The sequence below is a fragment of the Conger conger genome, chromosome 15, assembly GCF_963514075.1.
Source record: "Conger conger chromosome 15, fConCon1.1, whole genome shotgun sequence".
Classification (NCBI taxonomy): Eukaryota; Metazoa; Chordata; class Actinopteri; order Anguilliformes; family Congridae; genus Conger; species Conger conger.
This window is the reverse complement of record NC_083774.1, coordinates 23365166-23391324: the sequence shown is the minus strand read 5'-3', so window position 1 is coordinate 23391324 and position 26159 is coordinate 23365166. Positions and strand designations below refer to the sequence as shown.

At 44.6% G+C, this 26159-nt stretch overlaps 1 protein-coding gene across 1 annotated transcript in view; it reads left to right on the top strand.

The window, feature by feature from the left end:
• The window catches only part of LOC133111079 (A disintegrin and metalloproteinase with thrombospondin motifs 7), a 97277-nt gene that overhangs the window by 64506 nt on the left and 6612 nt on the right, over positions 1 to 26159 (top strand). The window contains exons 17-23 of the mRNA XM_061221238.1: positions 7722 to 7848; positions 8164 to 8377; positions 11384 to 13261; positions 14221 to 14373; positions 14883 to 15056; positions 16464 to 16610; positions 17622 to 17781. Coding sequence (XP_061077222.1) covers positions 7722 to 7848; positions 8164 to 8377; positions 11384 to 13261; positions 14221 to 14373; positions 14883 to 15056; positions 16464 to 16610; positions 17622 to 17781 — 2853 coding nt within the window. The remainder of the gene's footprint in view (positions 1 to 7721; positions 7849 to 8163; positions 8378 to 11383; positions 13262 to 14220; positions 14374 to 14882; positions 15057 to 16463; positions 16611 to 17621; positions 17782 to 26159) is intronic.

Here is a 26159-nt window from a genome sequence, read left to right as displayed (position 1 = left end):
ATCAGCCGCAGAGCTCCGGGGAGGAGGGATGTTCCGGGCTCAGGGGACCCGCTGTCAGTTCGGTTTCAGCTCTTTACTCCGCTCTGTACTTTTAGGGCACTTCCCTTTTACGAAGGGGCGGACAAGGCCCCCGCTGGAGGGTTTGCTTCCCATCACTTTCAGCTGCTGCCCGCACGCCATTTTTATCAGCCATACTGAGGTCCTCAACTTAGAGTTTAAAATGTATAGACTGAATACTTATGTTCTATGTCTTCTGCTTAGATGTCTTTTTGTTGCATTTCACATTCAGCATAATGCAAAGCAAGCATTGGGCAAACATCTGTAGGAACAAAGGAGCTGGCAAAGCATTATCTAACCCCGAATTTCAAAGCAACTTGTATCAGGGTATTCATTATGTGGTTTTCCTCCTGGCAGAAATTTATTTTCTTTCTGGTTCCAACTTGTTATGTAATTTAATGATGTCTTTTCGCAGAGTCATTTTTCCCATTGTGCTCCTGTTCATTATTATTATTGCTGTGGTAACTGGAAGTTTATATATTTATTTATCATTTTACATAACAAGCTATAAGTATAAAGCAGGAATTAGAAATATAAATGTTCCTAAAGTTAAGCTTCTGAGTCAGGGCTGCTGCTGTTTTGTCCTTTTGATGAGATGCAGTGATGGGTACTGTAGATTCTTTATGTTCTTTGAGTTCAGTAAGGTCACAATGTTATTTCAGTTTGCAACATATTTTCCTGCCTAATTATACACAGCATTAAAATCCCTGCCACAGAATGTAAGAATCGTTTATGACGTTAATTAATATTCAGAGCATTTATGATTTACTAGAATACCACTGCACAGGGTACTGATTCACAAGGTTAATAACACACCATATAGATCATATTGCCATACTAGTTACACACTACTGATCAGGCGAAGCCCCTGGGCAATAGCCAGCCATCTGTGTGGAGGTTTGAGAATGTCCACGGGTGGAAAGTGTTAGTGGGTCAGGTGAAGTGTTTCCTTTCTCCACAGCAAGATTTATCCCATAATTGTGCGTTTATGACGACCGCTGCCGGAACGGTTGCGCTCGCATAAAATTAATTACCGCATTACAGGCGTAAAAAGGCAGGAGGAAGCTTGAATTTCACGGTTTTTGCTCGGAGCAGTCAGTGGAGAGTGGCTTGGTGCTGGCGGTGGGCACGGAGGTTAAGGGGCTCAGGCAAGGTGCAGAGCTGTGAGTCAGCACAGCTGCTACCACCACCGAGTTCTCACCCAAATCGGTCTGTGAAAAGTTCAAATAAGCGTTCAATGTAAATATTTATGTCTATGCACAGTCTCAGGTGGTTGGGGTGAATGTTTGGGGTCAGGGGGAATTAACATCTGGCAAGACTGGACTCGAGACACCACGGGCAGGAGAAGACGGACGATGGTATTTGTCCTATCTTGTCTTATCTCTGCGAGACAAGCTCGGCCGGAGAGCTGCTCCGGGGCGCTGCTCTTTTGTGCTTTTTGCGAATACGAATGCGATGCCGGTATCAGGACTCTCTGACAGCTGATGTCAAACATCGTGTTTGCTTATCTTACCTCGGCCTCAGCATTTACATGCCGACTGGAAACACTGAGCAGGCAGGCAGGCTGCTGAGGACGGCCCCGGTGGAAGATTTTAAAAAGCACGGAGAAGCGTGCAAGCTGCGGTTGTTTTTAAAGGAGGTGGAGGCTGTTTCTCTTCCCACACCACGAGAAAACCCGGTCAGACAGTTTCTTTAAGGTGCCGCAGCAACGTGCTTTTCATCTCTGCTAAGCCTCTGTTGACGCAGATGAACTGCCTTCATTATCATCGGTGTTTAGCGTCAGCTATAATACAGACTGTCCGTACCCCAAAAAATCTTCTCATTAGTGGGAAAAACATTCCTGTCACTTTCACTATCGTGTGGTTGTGGGATGTGTTTGCTGATTGTGGTGTTTCCTCGTCTAATTTGCCCTTACTAGCTCTGGAAAATTAATGACTCTGGGATTCTGTCTCCGTGCACATGAGCTACTGTGTGTGACTCTTTGATGTGAGATAAAAAAATATTTTGTCATCTAAAGAAATGGGCACGGCATCGGTGCATCTTCAGTTACTCCAAAAGAGCTGTGAAAAGGGTCTTTCCGAGGCCTCCGTTTGTTTCTGCCAAAGGCTTGTTGAGACGCACTGTTTTTCAGAAGTGCTGGCCAAGAGCTGTAAGTAACTGTGGGAAGATCTTTCGCCCGTATGAGAATGGCCTCGACATTCCCCAGTGCTTGGCAGTGCGGAGCCTATAGAGCCGGAGTCTGTGGCTAATCTATAGCGCCTGTGGTGACAAGACCCACTCCCCAGCAGCCATTGGGGCAGGGTGCCGTGTCAGAGGAGATGAAGCCGAGGTATGCTGCCCACTACAATGGCGCCATTCTCCCTCCGTGCCGCCCTGCCCGTGTGGGAGGGGGGAGCCAGCTGTGACTTTTTAATTTGACGCAGAGAGACTGAGGCCTTTTTTCCTCCTGTCATCTGCTTCTGTCCAATTCAATTCCACGCTCCAGTCACCAGAGGTTGTGAAAGTCTCTGGGAGAAAATTGTTTAATCACGTAACTTGAGTTTTTAGAGGAGTGTCCTTTGTTTATCTTATGTAATATATTTTTACACAGATGCATTAAATATTTTTTTTTATTGTTTGCAATGCTCTGTTTTAATTTGCATTACTTGTAGGTATCATGCAATGTAGATGGAATTTTGCAGATGGAAACCATTTTTCACAGCAGTTTGTTCTTCTGCACTGTTGCCAGAACACCCAAGATGCAATTTTTCATTGGGATGTACTTTGTCCAGACAGACAATGAACTATTTTCTAAATTGCGGTATGCAGTAAATATACCTAAGGAAGAACTGCGCCATTGGGCCCTTGCTCCAAGAGCTTAACCCCTGTTCTGTCTCTCACCTTGTGACTGTAAACATGTTTTCATTGGACTTCCCAGGTTAAAGTAAAGGATTAAAAGTGGACTCACAACATTCTCCTAAGCTCTCATTCTAATAAGATTTCTAGAAGCATTTCAAGCACTTCTCGACAGAATTCCTATTTGAGCTGTTTCTTGCTTGTTTGTCATATCCTAGGTCGGTACAAACATGGCTTATTCACTCCCCCCCCACACACACACACAGGCTACTTCTCCAGGTTCTTTATGGAATTCATCCATAGCTTTTTTAGATAGGTGATTGGATGACCTTGTAAAGGCAAAGACTTTTCTTTTTTTTTGTTCTGACTGAGGGCCAGAGTTGACGTACAGTGTGCTCTGACCTCACCAGTTGTCTGGGAGTCCTCGTTGTTTTATAACAATAACCTGCTTTTTCAGTTTGCCTTGTAATGAAGGGCTCTGGTTATTGCAAGCTCTGTTGAAGAACATAACTGGAATGTGGTTTTCCTCCGAGTGCAGGGTGGAGTTGTGGATCTTTCTTGTGGTGAGGAGGCTGGCAGCGCTTCCAGCATGCTGAGCCCCTGGGCTTTGACACATCCATCTCCCACCAGCTCTGCAGTCTCACTGGGCTTCATTGATCTCCATGTTTGAGCTGCCCCTCTGACTCTTCATTATGGCCATATAGCATGCAGTACCACAAGATTAATTCCGGCTTTAGAACAAGTTTACATTTTAGACTGAGCACTATCCAATTGTACTCTGTTTGATTGTATTAAGTGATACCAGAATGGTACAATTATCTTGGAAGTGCAATGCCTGTGTAATGTGTAACAACATTCTTTCTGTACCCGGCAACCAATTAATAGGCTATACATTCCAAAAATGTCACAACAAGCTGTCAGAAATGTGTACTTTTCCTTGAATCAAACGGTCACCTTTTATTACTCTTTCTCTTATGTGGTGGATTTTATTGAATCCAGTGGCAAATGTCACAGATGAAAGTGGCTCCATTGACATGAAGGGCACGTTGCCCCCGCTGGTTGCCTGTGTCTTAATGACTTCACTTGGCATTGCAGGCTGCGTGAGTGTGATGCACTACTGAGAGAAGGGACTTAGGTGAAACTGGGCATTTTTCCCACCCTGTCTCCATACCCTGCACTGAGCCCCATATCTAATGAGATCCTTGACTCCTGATGTGACTGGGTCTCATTCATTCCCACAATCCCCTCTGTCCCCCACAAAAGAGATGCATTACATTACCTTTTTTTTTTTTTGCATTTCTGAATCCACCCTTGCTCCGGTTTGGCAACAAAGGCATAAATCAGCATGATGCTGACATGGCTGTGGTGGGCTGAGGAGGCTTGAGAGGGTGGAGAGGATAGTGTTCACAGACAGAGATGGATGCCTGAAGGGGAAAAGAGGAACATCAAGAAGATCACATGAATCTGCATGTCAGTCCCGCCGAACCTGTGACTAACCACTCGGGCTTCACCGAGCCTCCGCTCTACTCCACTTTGAAGCTGGAGATTCAGCTCAGTGGCCATTTTGTGAGCTTGTTTAATTTGCTGAGATAAGCTCTCTTGTTTTTACACTTTTAACGTTCTTTTAAAAAGCAGTAATGAAAACTAAAACTGGATTTTAGTGTGAAAGGAATTGGCTTCTGAATGAATTTAGCCCTTTATGTTTCAGTCTTTGCAGCATTACCGCTGCATGTTGATTTCCTGCAGTAAAGCCGCACTGTCAGGATGGAAAAGGTCACTGATTACGGTTTTCCAGATTTCCTCTACTGGACCCATTAGCTGCTGCATTGTAATTCTGGCTGGTGTCTTCGCAAGCCTCACCAAACTAAATTACCAATTACCATATTTACTTTGGTTCCTCTCTAGGGTATTTTTTGCATTACATTGAGTACATTTTGGGTTGAGATAAAAAGATGAACATGAGACATGAGTTCAGAATTTCAGCTTTTATTTCCTGATATTTACATCTCGATGTGTGAAACTACTTAAGACATAGCACCTTTGGTATCAGACCACCCAATTTTTAGGTGAGCAAAAATATTGGAACCGAGAATATAGTAAATGAAAGTAAATAATACTTAATAGATGGTAGCATATCATATCATCTTGCAGTAACTGCATAAAGCCTGCGACCCATTGGCATCACCAAACTGTTGCATTCTTCTTTTGTGATGCTTTTCCAGGCTTTTACTGCAGCCTCTTTCAGTTGTTGTTTGTTTCAGTTGTTCATTTATCCCTAAGGAATTCCTTTGGTGTATTGGCAGTGTGTTTTGGGTCATTGTCTTGCTGCATGACAATATTCCTCCCAATTAGTTTGGACGCATTTCTCCGTAAGTTGGCAGACAGAAGGTTTTGTAGACTTCTGAATCCATTCTGGTGCTACCATCATGAGTTACATCATCAATAAAGATTAGTGAGCCCACTCCAGAAGCAGCCGTGCAAGCCCAAGCCATGATACCGTCCTTCACAGATGAGCTTGTATGTTTTGGATCATGAGCAGATTTCTTCTTTCTCCGCACTTTGGCCTTTCCATCACTCTGTTCCAGAACTTTTTTGGCTTGTCTCTGTACTTCTTTGCAAATTGTAATCTCAACTTCTGATTCTTACTACTGATAAGTGGATTACATCTTGTGGTATAGCCTCTATATTGTGGCTCTCTAAGTCTTCTTCGAACAATTGATTGAGATACCTTCACCACTGCCCTGGGGAGATTGTTTGTGAGGTCACTGAATGACGTCTTGGGGTTTTTCTTCACAGCACTCACAATGTTTTGGTCATCAACTGCTGTTGTGTTCCTTGGTCGACCTGTTCGATGTCTGTTGCTCAGTACGCCAGCGGTTTCTTTATTTTTCAGGACATTCCAAGTTGTTGAACAAGCTATCCCCATCTCCTCTTTTCTAAGCTTCAAAATAGCTTGCTTTTCTCCCAAAGACAGCTCTCTGGTCTCTGTATTGGTTTTCCTTTTCTAACACAAATGCCATCTTCACAGGCAACACCCAAGGCTAAAACCAATAGTAGACATTCATAACTATTTATTGTTTCACCAATCAATCTAAAATGACACACCTGGGCAACGATAGACACCTTTCATTCACATGTTCCAATACTTTTGCTCACCTAAAAATTGGGTAGTCTGATGCAAAAGGTGGTATGTTCTAAGTTGTCATTGAAGAGAGGTTGGGGGTTCCAGCAAGGCAATGATCCAAAGCATACCTCAAAATCAACCATGAAGTACCTCCAGGAAAGGCAGATGAAGGTTTTGGAATGGCCACCACAGTCCCCAGACTTCAACATTATTGAATATCTGTGGAGAGATTTCAAACATGCTGTACATGCAAGGAGGCCGAAGGATATTTCTGAGGTAGAGGTGTTCTGCCAGGAAGAATGGCGAAAAATTCCAAAAGCGAGAATTGAAAGACTCTTGGGTGTCTACAGGAAGCCTTTACAAGCTGTTATAGTTGACCAAGGAGGAGTTACACAAGTATAAACTGAAAGGGTTCCCAAACTTTTGCACAGGGCCTTTTTTAAATTTGGATTATTTGTATTTTTTTAAACTATTGTCGTGTCTAGAAAACGACAATAGTCCAAATCTTTAATTTGTCGAAAAACATCTTTGCGAGGGAAAAGACGACACCACGGCAGCAAGATCTTCAGGAAAATCAGACTTTATTTAGTACAAGTGCATAAAGCCGGATCAGCTCTCCAGAACTGAACCCTGACTGTCATTTTTACACCCATTTTATACACAGTTACTCCACCTACAACTCCTCCTCAAACCTCATTCTGGCAAATCACCCTCACTGTTCTTATCATAACTCCTCCCAATGCTCCTCCCACAACGTCATTGTGGCAAATTGCCAACGGTCCTTATGCTCTGCCAACTCTGTACAAAGTTCAGGGCGCTCTGCCAACTACGAACAAAGTTCAGGACTCCTGTCCTCACTTCACCCCGCACCTGCTCTTGGCAAACTAGTTCTGGATGCCCCCCCTCTAACACACTCGTCATCCATACACGTCACTCTGTATCTTTTGCTTTTATAAGACGAACTAAGCAGCAGTAATCTTTGAAAATATACAGACATACTAAACATTTGATTTAATATTCACTTCTAATATGCTTTTCTAATATACAGACATACTAAATATTTGATTAATTATTCTCTTCTAAGGGAGTAAATGTACGTTGCATTCTTTGCTCTCATTTCAACAGTTTTCACTGTGGTTTCTTGCGTTTTCATAAGCTCAGCTATAATTAATGTTCTAGGTCAGATAGATACACTCCTGGCATAAAACATTGAGAGTCCCGGAGAAATCAGCTGTAAAGGCATATCTCGCTTTGCCCGTTTCCTTGACAGTTTGAGACGCCTCCCCCCCAGCTGGCTGGCTCACTGTGTAATCCTAGCACAATTTGGCAGTTAATCAGTTTGAAACTATACAGGGTACATATCATACTTTAATACGGATATATTGATACACTTTTAGCATACATCGTCGAGAGTTTTGGAGGAACCAGCCTGCTCACTAAGGTGGAGTCTGATTTTGACTTGTGATTGTTTATCATGCTTTAAGGAGGGAGATCTTTTGTTCTGAGAATTTTCCCCTACACTATTAAATGACAATAAAAAGTAATCATGCTTTAAAATGTGAGGAAATGTGTCATGTTTAACGTTGTACCATTTCGAGGTCAGGTTAGCTTCTGTTCAATTACTTTTTGACCAGGGCTGCCCACATTTTTGCACACTACCGTACGTCTTTACAGCTGGTATGCGTCGCCCTTGTCCACCCGGCAGGTGTCAAGCGTCAGATCGTCCACTGCGTGGAGCGGACTTCGGGGATGGTGGAGGAGCACTACTGCGACCCGGCAACCCGCCCTGACGACAAACGCACCAGCTGCAACGAGGAGCCATGCCCAGCCAGGTGAGCGTGCTGTTCACACGCCCTGTCAGAAGGGAGCTCGACAAAAGGAGAGAGACAGATGTGACAAATCCAAGGTCTGCTGTGGAGCCCACTGTTCACTGTAGTGGAGTTCAGCACCATCTCACAGATCGCTCAGTGTTCACTGTCGTGGAGTTCAGCACCATCGCACAGATCGTTCACTGCTCTTCACTCCGAGGCCGGGTTGATAAAAGAAACTAGCGCTACATTTTTTCCTGCCTTTGTGAAGGGAGCTTGTTACAGCAGACACTCTGGGTGCTGTGCTGGGTGCTGAACATGCCCGCCTTTCTTGTCCAGATGGTGGGCGGGAGAGTGGCAGACGTGTTCCGCAACCTGCGGGGACATGGGTACGGCCAGGAGGACTGTGCTGTGTGTCCAGAGCGTGAGCCTGGAGGAGCAGAAGGCCCTGCAGCCCACCGAGTGCCAGCGCCTGCCCCGCCCGCAGGCCGTCACCCTCTGCAACACGGACCTGCCCTGCCCCTCGGACTGGACCGCCGGCAACTGGTCTGAGGTAAGAGACCGAGCTCGGGGGAGCCGTCCCGACCAGGGAACACGGATGAGAACAGGGAGTCCGCAAGGCACGGGCCCCCTCCGTTTTCACACCTTGACAGCCTTTCAGGTTCCGAGACATTACTTTAGTGTTCCTGTGAAACGAAGTGTGAGAAATTCATTCGGCTTCACGCTGCTGAAAAAGGCTGTTTGTTTTGACACATTTCCATCAAATGTCTTCTATTTTCTCGGGTTTCACATTAGCTCCAATTTGTATATACTGACTGCAAGCTGAGGCAATGTCCATTACCAGGGAGTATGCACTGGTGACAGTGGCCTAACTTAGACGGATTATAAGAGGCTCCCAGGGAGAAGGCCAGACTGAGCTGCAAAGCAGCTTGTTCCCTAGTGTTACTTTTTCTGTGTATTCATCATGGCATTCACATTAAAAGCACATAAACCAAAGCACGCATCGGTCTCAGTACAATCAGCATTTCCCCTTAGCTTTAACTCACAATGAAATACGAGTGTTATTTTAAGTATTTCCATTAAAATGCTATAAATCATTTTCCAAAATTTGGGGAAATCGGTTTCATTAATTGCTACTCATTGCTGTGTGTGACTTTTTGCCGCACTTTCAATTACGGTAGTAGCAGCCAAATGACCAAACATTTTGGCAAGGGGCTTCCAGCCAACTGCTGATCCTTCCTTGGCCACATAGATTGAAATCCTGGAAATGAAATTGTCCATTTGGGAAAAATGAAGTACATCTATCACATTGTTCCCATAAAAATAAAATAATTAGGAAAGTATATTTGAATAATAATTACAACAAAGAAGAAGATTATGATTTTATGGAAATAGGGCCTTTCACAGACTGAACAAAAGCGTTAAAATGCTAATATTAAAGTGAATAATTACGAAGTGAAAATATAAAAGCATCACTGTGATATTTATCACTTGAATACAGTGAAATGAAAAATGTGGGATTGTGAAAGGAAGAATTAAAAAGCAAGAAAAATTAACAAGAAGCAATTTAGACAAACACTAAAATGAAATATATAGACTAAATGTTTTCATCAAGGAACTTGCAAATTAAAGCATTTGGAGATAATTTCTCATGCCTATGCAGAATACGTTATATTTATTCAATTAAATTTGTAGGTGAAGCAACGCCTTGCAGCCAGTCCTGCATCAGACTGTTTCCAGTAGAACTGATATAGCTCAGAGCTGCTTTAACCCATTCACTCCCAAGCCCAATATGAAGCTCCGCTCAAATCCCATTGTTTGTAAAGATTGAGAAAGTTGAGAAAATGTAGTTGGGTTTTAATAGGGGCTCAAAACAATAATATAACAGTCATTCTGATTGGTTGAAAAGGTATTAAGGTTGAGAGTGCTATTTGGTACTCTTGGGATTTTACAGTAGTTACGCTTGTCCAGGGCTCAGGACTAACAGTATAGTGCAGGACTAACATATGCTGATCACACAGTCATGGAGGAGGATTTGAGCACCCTGTCAGGATAGTGCTGAAATAAACAAGCTATTCTATGGTTGGCATTTATGTAGCGCCTTTATCCAAATCGCTGTACAATTGATGCTTCTCATTCGCCCATTCATACACACATTCACACACCGACAGCGATTGGCTGCCATGCAAGGCACCGACCCGCTCATTGGGAGCATTTAGAGGTTAGGTGTCTTGCTCAGGGACACTTCAACATGGCCCAGGCGGGGGATCGAACCGGCAACCCTCCGACTGCCAGACGACTGCTGTTACTGCCTGAGCCATGTCGCCCCATTCTGATGTGAGATTGAAATTATAGCTTGTGGTCAAAGTTATATATTCCCATATTGTTAGCCAATAGTGGCCCACACAAGTAGTGGGACAGCTATGAATGACAGGACCTGACCAAACTGTCAACCTCTTCAGCGTTTAAAAAAACAGATCTTTCTGTTTCTATCAGCCGTCAGCTGTACCCAGCCCTCCGACATTGCTTTCGTAGATGCAGCCAAGCATGGCAGTGAAAGACATGTTTTCCCCTGTGGATTTATTGGAATTAGCATATCAGTCATAAGAAAGAGCAGCCCCCGGTACACCAGAAATCACTGATATCGAGCATCTCAATAACTCGAGTCCCACAGAGTGCTGAACGGGAGTGTCTGAACAGAATGAATCAAAGCTTCCCACAGAGCTAAGAAATCCACTAATTCTGACAAGCTGAATAGTGTTTAGTTTGAATTGGCTAAAACACAAGTGATGAGTCATCCTGTAGAGATGAAGATATACAGTAGCATGTGCAACTGCTTAGTATATCACCGTCTAATGATTTGCATAATTTATAATATTTTAAAGTTATGAATATTTATGAGGTTTCTTGGTTTTTCAGGGGATTGATTGGTGGGGGAAAGTGCTATGTTGAGTCATGGAATCTGAAACAAGTCAAAAAGTGACTCATTTTGCCCAGGTGTTACATTTTAGACAATTACACCTTGGTGGTGAAGATTTATGCATTACTTTAATTACATGCTAATCAGGAGATGGGCTGTTTCCCTCTGTGATGCAGTCTTTGATTGCGTACAATACCTAAATTATGCTTTTACTCAATGGTAGCATAAGGCTTTTACCCTTCTTACAATCCCTGTTATGAAATATGAAATGGTAGCATAAAATTAAAATATTGTAAAGCTACAAGATGAGTCATTCTTATAACACAAATACACACGTCACAATGTTGAGTGAAGCTTCACAAGCAAATGTGGGGTTTTTCTCGGCCATTTACATTATTTTTATTTTCTTTGCCAATGGAAATTACTTTTTCCAACTGGAAGATTGTTTACAAACAACTGTGACTGTGAACAGTCTGGAACTAAGTGGCCTTGCAAATTTCTGTACGTAGACTATAAAAGGGACATTTTCTGACAGTTGTGTAAAGGCATAATTGGTGTCGTTGAGATTTACTGTTGTGATAATATTGCTAAATGTTGGCACGCCTTCATGCTAAGTTTAATTGGAGTATTCTTTTGCAGTGCCCGGTGACATGCGGTGTAGGAATGCAGAGGCGTGATGTGATTTGCATGCAGAACACTAGAGCTGACTGTGATCCAAAGAAAAGGCCCAATTCGGAAAAGCCCTGCCAGGCAGAAGACTGCCCCAAGCTGGACGACTTCGTCACCGAATGGTCCGGTAGTGGCTCGTCCAGCAGAGAGGTGTTCAGCGATATCAACTCCATACCGGTCAGCAACCGTTTACCCAAACCCGGGCCAGGGACGACCAGGGCTCACCCATCCCCCAGAGGGCGTGGTGGTGACCCGAACGACATCCTCGGAAGAGACTTCTCTCAGCATAATCACATCGTGCAGCCGGGTGACAACCACATTGACAGCAGCAACAATGTGCAGGTCGACGACTTCTACTACGACTACAACTTCATCAAGTTTCACGAAGATCTGTCGTACGACTTTGGTCTGGGCTTTGAGAAAGGTGGCGGGGGTGAGAGGAATGATGTTGGGGGTGGTCGAGGACCTGGTCCGGAAGGGAAGTCCAATCCCGCCGTTATCACAGTAAAGACTGATCCTGAGGAAAGGACCACAGATCCTCCTGCAGTTACCTCACGTTTGCCTACCGCTGCCCCAACCACGCCCCAGAGCGGCAGAGACGAGGGCCCGAAGACCTCCGCTGTCCTGCCAACGGGTCCTGCAGAGGAACAAGTGGACATCCCGAGAGAGAATCCCACCAAGTTCCAGATTGAAAATGAGGAGGACGAGTTTGACTCGGAGGACTATTTCCTGCTGGTTTCCACTGCATCCACACCAGCGTCCCGCATTGCCACTACCACGTTCTCACCGGGGTGGAAAGACTCAAATGCCAATGTTGACCTCACTCTTGACCAACGGACAGTCTCTGTGCCTACTGAAACAGGACCTTCCAAAGATGTGTCTGGGTCCAGTAATATGGAGGAGCCAGAGGCGGGACTCTCCCATGATGCCACAGGGAGAATCTTCACTGGTGAAGCCAAAGCTGACTCTGAAGGTATGGAGAGCCAGTATGAGGATGCTGATGGAGACCTGATGGAATCTCCTATTAGCCATGATCATGCCCCTGGAGAATTTCCCAAAGGTCTGATTGGTGGGGAATGGGTGGATGTGCATGATGTCACGATCCACGTGCACAGTCCCAGTAGAAGCGAGATTGAGCACGGAGATGAGAACACTCACAGCAACAGCCAGGATAACTGGGGAAGGACGGTAACTTCTGACGGAGCCGTCCTTGACAGTGTTATGTTTCACACTGAAACTGATGAGGAGGGTCTGGCCGAGCCTGAAACTCCAACCACAGCTGCAGAGCCCACACATGAAGGGCTGCCCTCTGACAAGCCTGATCAGAATAACGCAAAAGAAAGCACTGCTAAAGAGGCAGACACCAGACGGTTGAAGTGGATCATTGAACATACGGTGCACAGAGATACCTCAGGTCCTTTTTCTCTAGACCCATCTGACCCAGCTGCTGGAGACCAGGTCCCATCATCCTCTTGGGCTGCTGCTGAAACCCCGTCCCCAACAGATCTGGAGGACCTGCCCCCGCCAGCAACCACAGCCTGGTCTGAACAGGCTGCCACCCTCCCGGTCCACCCCACGCTCATCGAGACCGCTACGTCTGAAACCGCAGGCCCCGGTCCCGGAGAGGCCAGCCCTCACACTCCCTCATCCCTGTGGTCAGAAATCGACTTTAATGAGATCCTGGTACCCACCGAGCTGAGGCCCCCAGGCACGAACCCTCCCGTCACAGACCAGCCCACCCAGGAGGGGGACGAGGGCCCCGACCCTGACTGGCTCCTGGAGCAGGACCCCACCCCGCCAGTGCAGCCGGACACCAGCGCGTTCTGGATGGCCGAGCGCTGGAGTGGGGTGAGTTACCCGGCCGTGCATTCTTCACATTCCCGTAGCATAAAATTAGTGTGAGGGTCGGGCACAGGAGACAGCCACTCTACGATTCCCGACTTTGGGAATTAACTTTTAATTGCATTCATGTAGAACGTGAAGATTTTTTCCTCAGACATAACGCATATCATTTCAAAGACGCTCTTCAAAGGTATTTTTTTACTTTCTGTGATACGCAACCACATTGTTCAACTCCTGAGAAGAGGGCCTTTTTAATTTCACCACAGATTCATTTGAAACAAGAAATCTTTTGTGGCAAAAAATAAGCCTGGAGTGGCTCCACTACCAATTACTGACAGATATTTATTTTCTATTATGTTATTGAACCTGCCATTACAGCGTAAATTCTCAGTAATTATTGTCTTACACAGATCATTCTGTGTCTTTTGCAGTCAATTTCATTTTAGAAATGAACCATTTATGCTTACAAAACATTAATTGCAGGAATACATTTCAAGGTCATGGTTAATGCCTCTTCCTGGCTACATATGTACATAAATTGTGGAGGGGAAGTTGATGTTCTGTTCATGAAGATCCTTGTAGGACGGTAGTATGGATTTCTTCTCAGTCCCTGTCTCAGGAGAATGTGGGCACTGCTGCATGTTTCCTGAATAATTTACCCTTTCAGGCAAGTCTCAAGCTTAGGAAATGTGCAGCCTTTTTGTGCTTATTTATAATTTCTATAATGTCTTGCCAGATACTATGTCCGAGGATTAAACTTGACGTGCTATTTACATATGTCCATGAATATTTACTGAATCATTCCAATTAAGTGCCTTGATGAGAGATACAGCTGGGATTCAGTGCCTAATCCTACTTGGTGGCAAGCCAAGCTGCCTAACCGCTATCCCACTCCTGCCGCTCACTGAGAGAAGAGCCTGACCCCTGACCTTTTCCTGCTCTTTGGCGTCGCCCTGCTGTTGCAGTGCTCGACGACCTGCGGCCTGGGCGCCATCTGGAGGCAGGTGCGCTGCAGCACGGGGAACGACTCGGATTGTGACGCGTCCGAGAGACCGCCGCCCGCCCGCCGCTGCTACCTGCGGCCCTGCTCCGCCTGGATGGTGGGGGAGTGGGGCAAGGTGAGGGCCTGAGTGGGCGTCTGGAGGGTGGGGGAGTGGGGCAAGGTGAGGGCTTGAGTGGGCGTCTGGAGGGTGGGGGAGTGGAGCAAGGTGAGGGCCTGAGTGGGCGTCTGGAGGGTGGGGGAGTGGAGCAAGCTGAGGGCCTGAGTGGGCGTCTGGAGGGTGGGGGAGTGGAGCAAGGTGAGGGGCTGAGAGTCCTGCTGGATGGTGGGGGGTGGGGCAAGGTGAGGAGCTGAGCAGCCGTCTGGGGGCATTCATCACCGCGCACATCTGCTCTGTGGCTCCACTTTATCTGTTTTAACAGGAACCTGCCGTGCTTCTCAGACAGAACATCTGCCGTGTGCGTAATGGATTTCATCTCAGTTAACCCCGCTGGGACTAAAAAGAAAGGATGTCAAGATTTATTGTTCACTTACGGCATCAAAGAAGAATAAAAAAAGACAGTCGTTTTCATTCTGTTTTCCCCCGGCAAAGAAATTCAGCCATTTCTTTTTTTCTTTAAATGACAGTGCACCAACAACTGTGGTGGAGGGGTTAAATTTCGAGAGGTCCAGTGCTACGACACCCGAGACCGGCGTCCCCTGCGGCCCTTCCACTGCCAGCCCATCGCCCTGAGGCCCGCCGGCCGCATGTCCTGCAACCCCCAACCCTGCCTGGACTGGTACAGCTCCTCCTGGGGCGAGGTGAGGCGGCTCTGTCTCACTGCTCTCCACCGTCAGGGCCAACACCCTCCTCCTGCAGCACTGTAGCACGGCTACAGTTAGGATTCCAGGGTCGTACCCCACTGTGAATGCGTCTTTAATTCAAGATCAATTCTTTAATTTGAATTGCATTTGAATTGAGGCAGCAAACTAGATGCGGGATTACAATTTGAATTTGGATTGAAAGGAAGTAGTATTAAAATGTAATGAAATTCACTTAAATGCATATGCATAATGTAGGTGTCATTTACAGTGACTGCTATTGATACCTTTTGCACCAAACCTATCTATCTAGCAAATCTTATGTTAGTTTTATAACAGAATTATGTTTTTAATAGATGCAAAGAAGTTTAATAGTAGCTCTAAAGAAAATGCATTCAGGGCTGAAAATCTACATAGTTATTGTGACAATGTACACTCACTGAACACTTTTTATACCTACTTATTCATGCGATTATCTAATCAGCCATTTGTGTGGCAGCAGTGCAATGCATACAATCATGTAGATACGGGTCAGGAGCTTCAGTTAATGTTCACATCCACCATCGGAATGGGGAAACTATGTGATCTAAGTGACTTTGACCATGGAATGATTATGTTACACACTTTGCCATGCTAATTCAAGAATGTGTAAATTAGCGATGCCATTGTAAATTAAAAGGGATTGTCTCAGCACTAGAACAGTGATAGTGTGAAACTGTGGTAGTTTTGTTTGATCTAGTAGGTGCTAACGTTGAAATGAAAAGCAATATTAATAGCTACACAATTATTCCTACATGCGAATGGATTGGAATAATTTCCAGGAATTAATGATGTAATTAGCAGTATTTTGTGGTAAATTAGGCTCAGTGAGCACTTTATTTGGTAGACCTGTACACCAGCTTGTTAATGCAAAAATGCCTAAAAGCATGCAGATGTGGTCGAGAGGTTCAAGTGTTTTTCAGACCAAATGTCAGAATGGGGAAGAAATGTGATCTAAGTGACTTTGACCTTGGAATGATTGTTGGTGCCAGACAGGGTGGTTTAAGTATCTTAAGTACTGCTGATCTCCTGGGATTTTCGAGCACAACAGACTTTAGATTTAGCAGAGAATGGTGCGAAAAACTAAAAACATCCACTGAGCAGCAGTTCTGCAAAAACACTTTGTAAATGAGAAAGGTCAGTCGAGAAGGGCCAGACTGCTTCAAAGCCGACAACCACACCTTACAACAATGGTATGCAGAAGAGCATCTCTGAGCGCACAACATATCAAATCTCTTAAGTGGACAGGCTACAGCAGACCAAAAATAAGTCTAATGAATACTGAATAAAGTGCTCATTGACTGTATATGTAATAAAGTTATCTTTCTTTGAATCGAATTGCAATTGTAACCCCGTATCTCCCTGTAGTGCTCAGAGCTGTGCGGGGGAGGGGAACAGCAGCGTCTGGTCACCTGCCCAGAACCCGAAAAATGTGACGACTCCCTGCGGCTCGACAGCATCCAGGCCTGTAACACCCAGCCCTGTGCGCAGTGGGTGACCGGCTCTTGGGGTCAGGTGAGGTGAACTTCAAAATGGCAGGTCTGTTTTGCTTCTCTGTCAAGTGTTAATTCTTGAGGCTCCCAGACCGCTGCTGAGCGAAACACAGGCTGGATTTTTTGTCCAAACCGAAGCCATTGTGCCTTACAGACTGCTGCAAGTTTGCGGTGAACAAAGCATCTGAGAAGAGTGCTCGAATGTACACAATGGAAAAGAGAAGGAACAGATCGACTGGCCTGTTTTGTTTTGGAAAATGAGGTGTCTGGGATTATGTGTGGAGTATGCGAGGAGAATTTGTAGGGCTCACCAAAACGTGTTGGTGCAGCTGGTTTTCCATTGCATGAGTCATCTCGGGCATTTTACTGCCTCCTCCACCCTCCCTCTCTCCCTCCCTCCCTCGGTGCCCAGAGTCATCTTATATAAGCAGCTGTTTCCACCCAAGTCATGGCCTCACAGCACAAGTCTTCATTGGTTGCCATCTTGTATCTAGAGCATTGGCAATATCCCAAATGGACTGCCGGTATGTCATCGTGTACGATTGTTTAGACTCATTCCATTACATTTGAGTGTATGGTCCTGAAGGGTGCACCCACTGAGATTATGAGACAGGAATAAAATCAGCCCTCTGAAGTAGCAGAATCCATTTTATATGTAAATTGGTTCAATCAGGAAAATGGTGAAAACTTGCCGATATACCTGATAATAATAATAATCATATAACCTGTATGCGTAGGCTGTTTCCTTTGTACAAGGAGTACAAAGAGTACTTTTACTGTGTTTACTCTTTGTTAGATATGGCATTGTAATAAACGCTTTTTAAAGTAACTTATCACACAGTCCCTTCGACTCGTCTCTGCGTGGAAGCGGAATTATTTTTCGTGAGCTTCTGTAAAGTCTTTTTTTACTTAATCAATTTAAACCCAGATTAGTTTTCTGTCCTGATGAAACCGGTGTGACGTGTTGAATCTTTGCTTCACACAGCAACATAACAACCCGATAATCCTGACTCCTGCCTTGCGTCCCCTGCAGTGCTCCGTGTCGTGCGGAGGGGGGGTGCAGCTCCGGCTGGTGAAGTGCGTGGACACCATCACCGAGCGGGAGGAGGAGGAGCGCGAGCGCTGCGACCACCAGCCCTGGCCCGAGAACACGCAGAAGTGCAACCTGCAGGAGTGCGACAGCACCAGCCCCGGTGAGCCCACACCGCCCCCTGTCTGTCTGGAGGTCTCCCTGCAGGTCTCCTGTACACACGTATGCAGCAGGGAGTGCAGTCTTTCTGCCTTTAAGACTTTCCTGATTTCAGCTGGTCCTGGAGAGCCGTACATTACATTACATTACATTATTGGCATTTGGCAGACGCTCTTATCCAGAGCGACGTACAACAAAGTGCATACCCATAACCAGGGATAAGTTCGCTGAAAGTCCCTAGAGGGAAGTACAATTTCAACTGCTACCTGTACAACAAAGATAAGGACCAGGGCCAATTTTATTATTTTTATTTTATTATTATTTTTTGAACAAAGAAACAAACAAACAACAGAGCAAAAGTGAACAAAGTTATCTATCCAAACACTGCTTACCTAGCCAAACACTGCTTACCTAGCCAATACCGATACACAAAGCAAGTCACAGAGACAACAATTAAGGTTCACAGGGAGGTAGGGAGGGATGGGGAGAGGTGCTGCTTGAAGAGGTGTGTCTTCAGCTTGTGCTTGAAGGTGGGGAGAGATTCTACAGTTACAATGCACTGGTTTTTGTTTTCGCCTTAATATCAGCAACCAACTCAATCCCAAGGAAGAGTTAATTGTGTAGGTAACTGTTTTAATTGATGACATTTTTTTTGTTGTTGTACTGTATGCACAAAATTGCTTAACACACTGAAATTATGTGTATCATGTTTTAAGCCTAGCCAGCTAAATTGCTTGTAATTACGCTTCACATAATCACTTAACTTTCACTCTGACATCTTTCTGCCTTCAAAGTGCATCTCAATCGCATGCTGCCAACACGCCTCCATCACCTTTTTTCAAAGGACAGATTACTATTCAGGCAACAAGGCATCAAGTCAACTGACTTCAGTTTCGGACACAGCACAGGCGACTGAAACTGATCTATGGCGGAGCACCCGGAAAAGCATAATGCGATGCTACCAAGCCGACCGATCACAGTTGTTATGGTCTGCGTCGCCGCGATGTGTCGTTACATTTCTGGAGAGGTGCATGTCAGGCTACGGCGTAGGCTATGTTGTAGGGAACACAGCTACGCATAGGCTATGCCATAGGCTATGCCGTAGGCTCTGCGTAGATTTGACGCAGAAGTATAAATCAGGCTTAACAACAAAAGCCAGCACACCCTGCGTCTCTCCAGAACCAGGTGTGAGGACCAGTGGACTAACAATGAAAATGTCAGGTGACAGGAGTTGTACTGACATGGATTTGAACACATAACCAAAGTTTATGATCAGACCGGTAGTCCTTTCACCCTTTCAACGCTTCTTTTAGATACATTTTCAATTAATCTGAACTTCCTGTGCAAAAAGTGTCTGCTCACAGCCTTTCTTCCAAAGCTTTGTCCTCCCCCCCTTCCTCTCTTTAATCACTGCCTCTGTTCCTCTTATTTTCACCCTCTCTGTTTGGTTATGAAACAACGCCTGTGGACTGTGCCACTGTTATATGGATCATAATTCATAATTATTGAATGTTCTTGTGTGGCAGAGTTATCAAAAGTTGGACAAAGATGAGTCAAATTACTAATGGAACCTTTTAAGCTCTAATGAAGAAATGTCTTTCAAAAGCAATTCTTCCATTTAGTTTGGCTCCAGTGAAAAGATAAGAATGTGAAATCTGAAATATGAGACCCTAAGCTAGAAAAATATATTTCCTTCCAAGAAGCAATAAACCTGTCAAGTTCCTTCATACTATTTGAATGGGAAAAGTAACACTATAACCTTTGTAAGGTTACCATTAGATTGCATTGTGGATGGATTCCATTGTAGAAATGTATCATACACTGTTATCCAGGGTGATTTAAGTAGCTTACAGTATATGCTTCACACGTAGTAGAATTACACAGCTGGACCATTACTGAAGCCATTCAGATAGAGTGACCTGCTCAAGGGTCCAACAGCAGCACCCCACAAACCTACAACAAATAAACAACCTATACAGCTCTATAACTTAATGTGTGTGTCTGTAATGTGCAATGAAATATGACCACACAAAATTCTGAAGTGTCTCTTCGGGTCCTCTTCAACATACAAAATATTTCTCAGTGTATGATACGGTAGTCATATAATATAAACGTGATGGATTTACAAGGTTTTCCTTTGTTCCCCCACTGACCTTGTCCTGTCAGAATTTTACATTTATGAAATGGGTAAAAACAATAACTGGTCTGCAGAGACGGTGGGTGTTGAAATAGGGAAACACACACTGTTTTAATGCTGTTGCTGGGATCCTGGGAACCTAAATCCTTTTGTCGTGGGCACTTAAGTATTTGTAGTTCTCGACACAGAAGTATTTGTGTGTGAGGATGATATCATGCTGAGGGGCCTCTGTAGATGAGACAGGGTGACAGTCAGGGTAAAGGTCGAGGTGGGCTCCCTACAGCAGCAATTTGAGACGCCTGAGTGATTCTCTGACCTGTGCCTGGCTCCGCTCTGGCACTGCTCCCATTGGCTGGGCCTCATGCTAATGGAACAAGAGGCTGGTCCTCATTGGCTGGGCTTCATGCTAATGGAACAAGAGGCTGGTCCTCATTGGCTGGGCTTCATGCTAGTGGGCTAAGAGACTGGTGCTCACTGGCTGGGCTTCATGCTTGCAGCCTAAGCAAGTAGTCATCATTGGATGGGCCTCATGCTAGTGGGCTAAGAGACTGGTCCTCATTGGCTGGGCTTCATGCTTGCAGCCTAAGAAACTGGTCATCATTGGATGGGCCTCATGCTAGTGGGCTAAGAGACTGGTCCTCATTGGCTGGGCTTCATGCTTGCAGCCTAAGAAACTGGTCATCATTGGATGGGCCTCATGCTAGTGGGCTAAGAGACTGGTCCTCATTGGCTGGGCTTCATGCTTGCAGCCTAAGAAACTGGTCATCATTGGATGGGCCTCATGCTAGTGGGCTAAGGTTCTCCCAGACATAGGGGAGCCATTCTAGGTGTTCATTCTGCTCTCTCATGAGTGCGTAAATATGCTGGAATTATAGATTCATGAAATGAATGGAAGTTAAACAAGCCCCCCTCCTCCCGTGAAGGAAAAGCCTCCTTTTTGTTTTTTCAAGAAATTATTTATATTGTTATATTGCAAAAAAAGAAATTCTTGGCCCCTTGTTTCTGATTGAAAACTATTTTGTTGTTTTCTTTCTGCTGTTGTTCTATTGGTCTCCAACAACACCAATTCTGACTTTCCGCAGCTCTCTAAGCTAAAATAAGCCTGAACCGAATATCTGCAGTTAATTAGTAGTTCTTTGACCAATCTCATTCTTTATTTCTCATTTTTTCATTGCAGTGTCATCCAAGCAATGCCTTCATTAATTGTTGACATAAAGCATTCAATTAATCTTGCATTCAGTTAATCTTAATTGAGGTGATGGGAAAGGTCTTCCTTCTGTGTTCATTTGATTTACTTTTGTAAATATGTTCAAAGTAAACAAAATTCTTGCGAAACCGTAGGATTTGTGTTCATTTCATCTTATTGGGACTATAGGATAATTTGTTTTGTAGGAGATTCTTTGTGTTGGATTTCTATATGGGTAGAAGAGAGTCCTACTTTTGGTTTTCAGTGGTAAGGCTTTTCGCAGTAAATACTTGGCTGACAGTGTTAGGCTTCTGTTTAAAGCATGACCAACTTCTCGCTGTTGAGTACATCTCCAGTTCTCAAACATACTCATGGACTACTCAACTGTGAGTCTGTGTTATGAAAGAATTCATCATTGATGACACAGGCTATAAAAAGATTTGAGTTGAGAAGAGTTAATGTTGGTATAGCTAAGGGAAGGTAGGTAATATATCGAGGGAGGGGCACTTTTGTCTAAACATGCCTCTCCCCTCCCCTCCACCCCCTCACCCTGTTCCACGTTTGATACCATGAGCTGGAATGCATGCTAATAGACCTGTGATTTAGGAGTAACCGCCGGAGAATAGCCCTGGAGACAGAAGTGCCTACAGCAGTGTCTGGGGTGTCTCAGGAATCCTGAGGGGATGAATGGCTCAGCTTTTGAGCTAGGCCGGTTCACGTGGGGGCGGGGGGTGGGGGGGGGGGGGGGGGGGGGTTGAGGACAGGGCCTGTTTTGACTGGGCTGAGGCCAAGTCTGTGGTTCTACCCCAATCATCATTAGACAGCCTCCCAGCCCCCACTGTACTGACACCACCGCAGATACTGTGTGCGGTGGGTATAAATCATAGAGGACCTAACAGCACAAAGAGACCGGGAGAGATGTGGGATCACAGGGAGCCCCCGGGAGCAAGGTCTGGGTTATGCTCAGACCAAAAGGGTGATGGAGAAGATACCAATGTGAGATAGGCATGTTTCTGGAGAAAACAAGACATAACAATTTATTTATAGACATAAAATTATGCGCAGCGTTAATCTGGAGGGAATGTATTGTGCATTTACACTCATCATAGACCTGTATTAAATAGACCATCTAGGAGATTCATGGCATGACATGTAATGTATGTTTTTATTTTTATTTATTGTTTGCTTAGCACCAGAATTTACTGCATGTGAAGTTGCCAGAAGTTTATACCTTTAAACTAAAATATATTCTGGCCAGGAGTGGACAATGGTAATCAGTACTTGGTCCTTGACTTGATTGTTTACCACTTCACTTCACATGAAATTATACTTGTAAATTAGAACGATCACTTTCTAGCGCTTGGGCTGTGGTAAGAGCAGACCCAAGCCTCAGAATCTCCCAAAGTATAAAAAGTAACTTTTGTAATGGTTAATCTAAAATTAAGATGTTATTATTGTTGTTTTCATCAATGTGCTGTGCATTGTGTGCATTTTATTTACCCCAAGAAATTAGTCTGATTATTTGACTGTACGTTTGGATTATAATATATAAATTGAAAATGTAAAATTCGTTTTTGGTATTTTAGTAACCTGAACTCATTAAGATGATATTTATTATTGCATTCCCATGCTAATCGGAGCTTCAAAATTATTCATGAAGCTAAAAAGATTTTCTGGGAATCACTCTTTGACATTGTCCTGGGAATCCTGGGAATCACTCTTTGACATTGTCCTGGGATTCACTCTTTGACATTGCCAAGCTGGCAGATGGTAGTTTTTGGTGTGTACTACTAAATACTTTCCCTGGATATTTTTTTTATTTTATTTTTTTTATCATAGAAAGCATCTAGGACTATTCTGCATATGAATCCTTCCAAAGGTTTACAGGTCCTCATACAGCTTGAGCAAGTATTTTGTCCCTTGACCATTCGTAGCATAAGCTCCCCTGGGCTGTGAATCATTATCTCTGCTTTCACTGGGTAACCAAACTCATTGACAGATGTGAAGACAGGAACTGCCTCTCGAACGGTCCCTGGACTGTTCTCACTGTTGTTATTAATATGCAGACACCGGGAGGCTGGGTCCGGACTGGAGTATGTTTGACCCAGTTTGAGGACATTTGACAGGCCTGCTTGAGGAAACCTGCTTTTATTGCTAGTATCACATTCCTGCTCCAGCCGCTGCTGTGGAAGAGAAGGGGGGTTTGACATGGTGCCAGCGCACAGTGAATCTGGGCTGCATTTTCTTTCGAATGTATATTGCTCACTGCCAGGGCACTGTGTGTACACTGTCAGCTTTTAATGGCTAGAAATATCTCTCAGTGTTTATCGTCAAGATTTCCTGGCTCATTCCTCATTATCGCTTGTGTTCTTATCATATTGTGAATTGATTGATGAGACCCTGCCCACGTGGCATGCAGCTTCATTCCTACAGATTAAAAAATTTGAGTAATCCATGAGATCTTTGCAGACTGTGTTCCTTTGTCTGTGGGCAATTAGCATTTTGTGTGTAAATCAGCTTTTATTTCGATGGAAACTCACATTAGTTGCAAAAGCACTTTGAGCAAGCTCCCTCAAATCCGGTGCAATTAACATGCATATCTCTATAATTCCAGCCAATGAAATGTCAAGATTTTCTTTGCCCAGATGCACTCATCATACTGTGAGCTGTGGCATGTGGAAACCGCTCTGGCATAAGCCAATCAGGGAGACTCGCCCTGAGCACCACTGTGTCAGTAATGAAGTTCACAAACGGAGCTCTGTCCCAGAGTTAATCACGCTAATCCCCTCCGTTCAAAAGGTCAAGCCATAGCGGATGTAGACACACTTACCGCAGTGACATTTACCGCTATTCCACAAGTGCCACCGCCCGTCTCCCCTCTCCTGTGGGGCAGATGTGAAGGGGGCGAGGGAACTGGGAGTTCTGATTGTGATTGGTAGATTTTCACGCACTCACGGCCTGTCTGGTCACTGATGATTGGTTCATCATAAGGGGCGGGGCCTACTCGCCGTTGCCCTATAAGGAGTGGCTGGGAGAGGGGAGTGTGGGAATGAATAACTAAAAAAATTAATAATTTATACATTTATTAGACAAGGGAACCTTAAAAGCTTTGTTAGTCACAATGCATAATTTTGGCATAGTTAATGCTGTCACTGTAGTATAAAGGGCATTTTAATACTTGCATCTCCGCTGAGAGTGTGGAAATTACAGTTTAATTCATCATGGGATTTGTCATAGGAGGGTTTGTACTGAGTGGCCGGACTGGTCTGAGGAGATTACTGTAGGTGTTCTCTGGTCAGAAGGCTTGACTCCAGAGGGAGGTATGAGCACTGAACCAGGGGCTAGTCTTGTATTTGGGCATAAAGGACTTTCCTCGCTGCCACTCATCCATCTCCCCGGAACGAGCCCAGCCAGGCGACGGTGACCTTTTCTCCTCAAAATCCACACACGGGCTCTCCGCTGTGCTTATAAATATCATGGCCTGAGATCCATATCGCCGTGTGTGTCAGGGTACACATGACCTTTCCCATTCCGAAAATGAGCCTCGCACGGTCTGGGCCTGACCCTGCGCTCTGATTCCCTCTCCCCGGGTCACGCCACTGACATTCAAAACACTGAGAACCCAAAGCAAACCAACCACCGAAAACATGAATAATTCATACATTTGTTAGGCGAGGGAATCCGTTAGAAGCTTTGTTGTGTAGTTAATGGTCTTACTGTTACTATAATAAGGGCCTTTTTATACTTGCTTCTCAGCTTCGACAGTCTAATTTACAATAGAAGAGATCTTTTACCAAATTATAACTTTGTGTAGCAGTTGCTCTCTTTAGTTTCCTCACTGGAAAAGAGCGCCATTCAGCGTCCTATAACCATAGAATAACTTCAACCAGTCCCAATGGTTGAAAGCCAGGTATGTCACCTCAGTATGAGTGTGGGTGTGTGGTCCGTGGCGACTGGGTTCAACATGTTTGACTGACTCAGGCTCACCCAGTGAGGGGGTTTTCTGTTGGTGGAGTGAATCTCATCATGCGAGTGTAAAGCTTGATTTAAACCTTGCACTTGCACAAGTGTCTTATGACGAAAATGGCGCATGTTCAACTTTTCTTAGTGTTGCGCACCTGTAGAATTTTGTTATGTCACACAGAGTTGATTGGACAGCCAGATGGAACACTGAAATTCATTGTCATGGATAGGCTGCCAGACACAACATTGTGCGACACGATTTTTATTGCACAACACTTGTAAAAAGGCTGTGTGAAGAATTATAAATCAACCTGTGGTAACTCAAATTGATGGACCCCCCCACCCCACCCCCCTGGGCTCAGTTTATCTCTTAATTTAAATGATATTCCGTTGCCATTTTCCATTTGCATTGAGTCTGCATGCCAAATGAAGCGACCGCTAATGAACAAGAATAACAAGCTGATGTGTTCACCTGCACCCTCAAGGTACAGAGCGAGAAGCATGAAGGAGACAAATAATCTGTCAAAGGGGAGAGTGAAAGGGAGAGAAATGTTGAGGTCACACTTCCCCTGTCAGTTTGTCAGAATATTTAATGTACACTGAGGCTGTGGAGCAGCTGAATAGAGCTCTGTATGTGGGCAAAGAGCAAGTGTGGGTGTGGGTATGTGTGCCTTATCTGCTAGGGATATGTTCCAGAGATGTTTGCAAATACCGCATTTGCATAATTTATGTCAAAAAAATTATATCAATAATAATTTTAAGGACTGTTAACCCAATTAACTTTGATAATGTGGTACTGTAGTGGATAAATCTTTTTGGATAGAATGGATGCAATTTCAGTCTCATTTTCTGTGTTGTACTATAAGCAAAGGAGATTGTGAGGGCATTCCTACAACAATAACATCACATACAAGTCTGCTCTTACTACTGGCACGGAGTGATCTGGAACATCAACTGTTGACAAGTTACTTAACTCTGAAAAGCTATAGCTACCTGCCCGCTTTGTCTTCGCATCTGTGGAGACACACAGCACCACACAGAATACAGGTGTATCTCTCCACTGCGGATTTACAGACTTTGATGTGCAGTCTTGCCA